At 51.5% G+C, this 6,851-nt stretch overlaps 1 protein-coding gene across 3 annotated transcripts in view; it reads right to left on the reverse strand.

Annotated features, from left to right (window-relative positions):
- LOC119003447 (regulator of G-protein signaling 9) overlaps positions 1-6,589 on the reverse strand; it is a 48,992-nt gene extending 42,403 nt beyond the window's left edge. For 2 of the 3 annotated variants that reach the window (XM_037069797.1, XM_037069796.1), the window contains exon 1: positions 6,333-6,589. In XM_037069797.1, the coding sequence (XP_036925692.1) occupies positions 6,333-6,389 (57 nt within the window). In that variant the 5' untranslated portion in view covers positions 6,390-6,589. Of the gene's footprint in view, positions 1-5,214; positions 5,421-6,332 lie in introns of those variants that run through there. The other variant, XM_037069798.1, reaches the window with a different exon arrangement.
- Positions 6,590-6,851: the final 262 nt, after the last annotated feature.

Consider the following 6,851-nt stretch of genomic DNA (forward strand, 5'->3'; position numbering starts at 1 on the left):
GTTAGAAACCCGAGTTCCTCTGATGGAAAGTCAGGGGTCGATCCTTTCTCTTTCTATTAAAAATAATCTAGTTATAAAGAGTTTGAAAATAACCTTCAGAGGAAGAATAATGAGAGTTATTTTAAAAACACAGTGAGGGAGTCAGATTTCTTTCTAGCAGGTGCATCACCCTTCCCAGAAAGAAGGGGACATCACGTGGATCTCAAGAACATTTTGTGGGAGTTGGGCCCACCCCATCGGGGTGCCAGTCAGTTTTCCTTGGGACTTCCCTCATGTAAATTCCCTGGAGGGGTCTCCCCAGTCACCCAGCAAGGAAATGATAGGACTGGCTGGCGGCGCTGTCTCTGAGAGATTCTCGTACGGGCTGACTTTGTCCCCTTCGGATTCCTATGTTGAAGTCCTAACCCCCAGGACCTCCGAAGGTGACTACGTTTGGAGACGGGGTCTTTAAAGAGGTAAAAAAGTTACAGTGAGGCCGTTAGCGTGGCTCCTAATCCAGTGCGACTGGTGTCCTTTGAAGAAGAGGAAATGAGGAAACAGACACACACAGGGGGGAGACCATGTGAGGACACAGGGAGAAAGCAGCCGTCTGCAGGCCGAGGAGAGAGGCCACACCGCAGACGGGACTGACGCTGCCAGCACTGTGACCTCAGACTTCCCAGACTCCAGAACTGCAAGCAAATACATGTCTGTCGTTTAAGCCACCCAGCCTGAGGTACTTTGTCACGGCAGCCCGAGCAAATGCATACGGACTCTGAGTCCTAAGTTTCGCCTCCATTGGAAAACCCCTATGCCCGTCGTAGACAGGAGAGAGTCTGAATTGCTCCCCAAGTTCTCCAGGGAGCGAGAAGCCCGTGCCTTTCTGCTGTAAACTGCCGCACACTTCTGTCCAGCGGGCCTCCCTCTGGAGACAAGGGAGAGGACAGCCATCCCCACCCCAAATGTCAATGCCTGCTCCTGACCAGACTCAGCTCCCCGGTGCCTCCAAGGAGCCACACCTCCTGCCTAGACAACGAATAAATGTCGCGTAACCAGGCTGTGCTGGACCCCGTCTGACCCCGTGTTGGGGGCAGGGGTGGCAGGCTGTCAGCCTCACATGTCTCCTCTCAGATGTCAACGTGCTGCGATGTGACTGCAGGCGTGACAGGGAACCCCCACACCGCCAAGGGGCAGAAATGACGGCTTTGACGGCCTCCACATCCCACCCTCCACGCCCACGCCTGCTCCTCGCATTAAGGAACTGTCACTCACTGTGGAAGATCTGTGGGGCTGGAATTTTCCTCTAAGCCGGAGAAGGCTCCCAGGGGGGTGATAATAATCAGTACTTCTCTGTACAAAGATGGAGAACTGACCCAGAAGCACGGGACCGTTCTGCTAACAAAGCAGAAGGGGCTCCTGCTAATACATCTGACCACGTGGAGGCCAGCTGACCTCCCGGACACCTGACCCCAACGTCTCGCAGACCCTTACAGGTGCCGGATCCAGATCAGTGTTAATAGTCTTTCCCCCAAGGCTGCTCTTTACACCCTGATCAAAAGCCCTGGAGCAATGTACGGGACCCCAGACAGCAGTGGTCAACACCTGTGGACACCACGTTTGTTTTCGACGTGCCTCCTCTCTGGCCACTAAATCCTGCCTCAGTGAGACGTCTAATGCCCCTCCTGGACTGCCAGGTTCCGCCCACCTGGCAGCCGCATCTTGAAAGACATAGCTCTGGGTTCCAGTGCATCTTCCAGCCAAGGCGCTCTTGACCTTTGGGGCCAGATCACCCTTGCTTGTGGGGCCGGCTGTCCTGTGCACTCTCTGATGCCTGGCAGCTTCCTGCTTTTAGCCACTCGATGCCAATAGCACCCCCTTCCCAGGTGTGACGACCCAAAAGGTCTCCAGAGTTTGCCCAATGTCTCCAGGGTCTTTCATCTTAGCTGTGCATTCAAATCACTTGGGGAGCTTTATACAAAACACCAACGTTCGCCCTGGCTGGATAGTTCAGTTGGTCAGAGCACCGTCCCAGTCTGTTCAGTTTGTGGGTTCAATCCCCAGTCAGAACACATCCAAGAATCAACCAATGAAATGCATAAATGAGTGAAACAGCAAATTAATGTTTCTGTTTCCTTTCCTCTCTCTCTTAAAAACAAAAATCAATTTTAAAAAAGCACTAATGTTCTGGCTCCACCCCACTTAATTACTTGCTTACCTCTTAAGTAAATCACAAACTCAAAGGATGGTAACTTGATAGCAATGTTTCTTAAAGTGCAGCCAGGGCGGAGAAGAACTCATACTCTCTCATCAGAATCATCTTTCTAACCTGTTAACCAGCTCGTTTTATTCATCTCCGATTTTAAAACATCAAACAGCTTCTCACTGAACACAGAAAGCATCCAACTCTCTGGCACAACGTATGAAGCCCCCAGCTCCGGGCCCCTCCTCACTGCCCCCCTTACTGTCTATCAGCCTGCTGCCCACTCTGGACCAGCGTCCCAACCCCTGATGAGTCTCCCTAAACCACCGTGCTATGTCACACATCCACGGTTTATATTTGCCTAAGATGTCACTCAGCTTCCCATCCTGCTGGCATTAAAAAAAAACTACTTATTTTTCATACCTCAAGTTAGTTATAAACCTTCTTGCCCTAATTCCCCTCATCCAAGTAGAACTGACCATTCCCTGATCTGTGACAGATAGGTAGGAATGTAGATAGATCTGGATATGAATATGGCTCTAGATATAGATATATTTCCTCTAACCACCTGTGCCAGGACCCATGGAACACCGTTCTCATTGTACATCTGTCTTTCTCTGTTAGACTCCAAGCGCCGGGAGGACAGGAGACAGGTCTTAATCCCCATGGTGTCCCCATCAGCTGGCCCTTGCCTAGCACGAGTGCACCATTATTATGCACGTTGGATGAAGAATGATACCAGCAGGAAATACCATACTCTGCCAGGTTTCCTGGCTCGGCACTCCCTTCCCGTGCAAAAGGCGGAGCCAGAAGCCACACAGGAAAGCAATGCAGTGTTAACAGGACTTCTCCACATGGTGCAAAGGAAGTCAACCTGTGGTGCTTCGCACAGGCAGTGGCACCTGGATGCCAGGTGGCCGGGATGATGACCGGAATCACAGCAGGGGATGGGCCAGTGCTGCGGCCACAGGAGGCAGTTATCTGCGTGTCATCAGCGCACAAAGCCTTGGACAGGTGGGTCCACCTCCTTCCTTCACATCCTACCAAGGCCAGCTTGGCTGGTGGGCATCTCTGTTTGGGGGCTGCATCTGCCTGAGACGGGGTACTGGGTATGAGGGCCACAGCAAGCACAGGGAAAAGAAGGCCCCCGATCTAGCACCTCTCTCCCTGGCGCTGTGATGAGCTTGCCACTTCCTGTGCCCCTGACAGCTGGAGGTGTAGGGGACACATGAGGATCCCAAGTGAACCTTCTGAACTCAGGCAAAAGGAAAGATCCACCTAGTCCTCTCACTCACATCAGCGGTCTTTTTCATTTGCAGTCCTGCCCATGTCACTGGCCTATTCCAAATTCCCCGATGGCTCCCTACAGGATACAATCAAACCACCTTCAAATGGTTCAAAAGGCCTGTGATGGCCATGGCCAGGCAGCTCAGGTGGTTAGAGCATCGTCCCAATATGACGAGGTTGTGGGTTCAATCTCTGGTCAAGGCACAAATAAGAATCAACTGGTGAATGCATAAATAAGTGGAACAACAAATTGATGTCTCTCTCTCTCCCCCCCTTTCTTCTCTCTCTAAAATCAATAAATACATTTTTTAAAGGCCCATGATGGTCCTCTGGCCCCAGCCCGCCTTTCCAGGCCCCCACTCTCCCAATACTTCCAATTCCATCCATACGGAATTACACATCCAAATTTTCTGTGCCCCTGTGCCTTAGCACATGCTGTTCCTTCGGCCTGGAACATCCTCCTCTGTCTCCCTGTCTAAAACCTCCACTTTTCCTACAGTTCTCAGCTCCATGTCTCCCGGACACATTTAACCAGGCCTTCCCCCAGCCTCCACTCTGCCCTACATCGCATGACAGCTGACACGGTACTACCTACGCATGTCATTGTATCAATTTGGCGACAGAAAGTGGTCAGTCCCGTATTTTTCCTGGTTCCTGGTTCCATGGCTTAGTGGTTATGTTACTAGGGTAAGCCAGCCACTCAACCTCTCTGAGCTTCAGTTTCGTCTCTGTAAAATGGTGATAATAGCCACTGTCTTATGGAATAAATGAAATGATACATGTAAGGCCTCCACTGGAAAATACAACATACTTCATAAATCTTCATTGACTATTTCATTGAATATCCATTGAGTGGCAAATGACAGTTGAATCAGGTTCATGTTCCTTTAGGGTCCCTCTTCAGAAAGCCGGACATCTAGGTCAGCAGGTTCATCATTAAGGGTCCCCTGGCATGAGCTCTGGAGACCCACTCTGTACACCTTTATTCTCTCCAACCTCCTGCTCCAAGGAGCTATATGACCCAGCAAAGACCTCAGTAATGAGGACCCTCCCTTCAAGGCAAAGGGGAAAGGCAGTAGTGGAGGCAGGGGCAAGAGTCTGTGCGGGCGAGAAGGAAGTCTTTGCTCAGTTGGGTCCACAGAACCCATCTGCCCAGAGGAGAGGATATTGAGCTGGGCCTGGGAAGAGGAGGAATGGGAACTTGGCACTAAGGAGGGAGAAAGGCCTTCCCAGCAGAGGAAGCTGAGCCATGAAAAGGCTGGGCTTTCTAGAAAGGTGAGCAAGTCCTTGAGGTGAGAGCCCCACCGAGTGCTCACGGATGCTTCATTTTGTTTCCCTGGAGAGCAAGCATGGAAGGCAGGTGGCAGGTAAAGCTAGAGCAATGGGTCAGAGCAGGATCCCGAGTGCCCAGGCTGAGATGTCTGGACTTTATCCTGTGCACATGGGCAGTCAGAGGGAAGTTTCAAGGAGAGGAAACCAACGTTGATGTGTGAAAGAAAATGGTGTTTATGAAGGGTATTGTGGAGGAGGGAGGCTGGGGTGGAGGAGGGGAGGCTGGCGACCAAGACTCCAGCCAGAAGGCCAAGGTAAAGAGAGGAAACTCTTCTACCTAACAGTCATGATGGAAAGCAAGTCCGAGATTCAGAACACAAACAGAATGTCTCCAGACAATTACTGTCTGAGCCTCCAAGCCTGCCCTGTCTGGGAAGAAGAAGGCAGACTTGGAGAATTCCTGGAAGATGACTTACAGCTTTCAGATACCGGGTTTGGGTGGTTCCTTCTGCTTTTAGGAAGCGGCGTCTGTAGTACCTGCCTCTGTTTCATGGATGAGCATCACCCCACTACTACCTGGACATGAGCACAGGCTTCTCAAAGTAGGCAGAGCGAGGACCGCCAGTCATCCCAGTGTGCCCGGCACTGTCGCGGTTCCAGCACTGACGGTCCTGGGCAAAACAAGGCGTTGGGCACTGACTGCTCCAACATGCTGAGCTCCAAGGGCTCAGGGCAGGGCGCTGCTTGTCACAAAGCATTCAGCTAATTCTGCTCAACGAGATAAGCCTAATATGGTGGCCACCGCACCAGGAGAAGTGGCTGTGGATGGAAGGAAGGGAGGACAAGTGACCTGGGACCTAATCCTCTGACGACCTCTCCAGACACTGATTATCTTCAGAGTTCAGAACAAAACAAGGCTCTTTGTTCCCAAACACATCGCCCCACAGGATGCATTTTGCCTCCCCCATGACCACAGAGCACCTTGTGTCTGGCCACTTGGTCCGAGAAAGTCTTTGTGAGGGAAGAGAAAAGAGACCTCATGAGCAGACCCACACTCTCCAATGAGTGATATGAGGGTGCTGGAGTGTGGTGCCCCCTTATCCCACAAATCATATCATTTTCATGATCGATGTGTACACATTCACCACACACACACACACACACACATACAATTTAAAATACCGCAGTTTGGAATCCAAAAAAATATCAAAAAACATTATTTTAACATTGAGTGCCTGATAGCAATATCAGGAGACAGTCTCACATCTGACGGGCTCCACAGAACTGCCTTCTGGCATACCCTCTCCTGAGTAACAGGTTGTTTTGAGCCTCCAGCAGACCATCGCCCCTGGCTTTGATTTTCCAATATAAACAGGTTACATTAAAATCTAATTATTTTAATGTAAATAGTCTTTAAAAAACACACATACTGCAAATAAATCATTAAATAGCACCAGCAGCAGCACTAATGGACCACAAGGGATGCTCTCCACTCTTGCCCACTCGCTCCGAGCCTCCCAGCATCTCCGCGGACACTTCCCAGAGTTGGGTCCCTGCCCACCGCCCAGGGCCCAGGTGACCGGACCACACTTACCTTCGGGAGAAATGCCATCCTCGGCCTGTACTGCTGGCCTTGGTGTCGGATTGTCATCCTGGATCCTGGAGGAATTCAGAACCAGAACATAAAAGGGAGAAAAAAGGACAATGCCGCAAGCGAAAGAGCCCGCGTGCTTCCCTCACGCTCTTAAGTCTAAGAGGAGATGGAGGGACCGGAGGGCGCGGGGTGGGGGTGGCAGCTGCCTGCAGCACCCCTTTACTAGAGCTCGACTCACGCCCCTGGGAAAGCAGCTGGAACCAGGGCCAGCCAATCAGCGAGCCGTGCCGCGGACTCATTAGCATGCGCTGTGCTTGAACCCACTTGCCACTAGGGGGCGGTGTGTGACTCCGCCGGGACCCAGCAAGAGCCTCAGGTGAGCCCTGCTGGTGGGAGATCTGTCGCAGAGAAGGAGCCCTTAAACCTGGGATCTAGTTATGTACAGAAATGAGACAAGGCAGCCTCACTAACAAGCACGGTGGAAAGCAGTTCTTCTCCCAACTCTGCCACTAGTCAGCT

Source organism: Sturnira hondurensis, unplaced genomic scaffold, assembly GCF_014824575.4.
Source record: "Sturnira hondurensis isolate 20B ecotype Veracruz unplaced genomic scaffold, ASM1482457v3 Scaffold0018728, whole genome shotgun sequence".
Classification (NCBI taxonomy): domain Eukaryota; kingdom Metazoa; phylum Chordata; class Mammalia; order Chiroptera; family Phyllostomidae; genus Sturnira; species Sturnira hondurensis.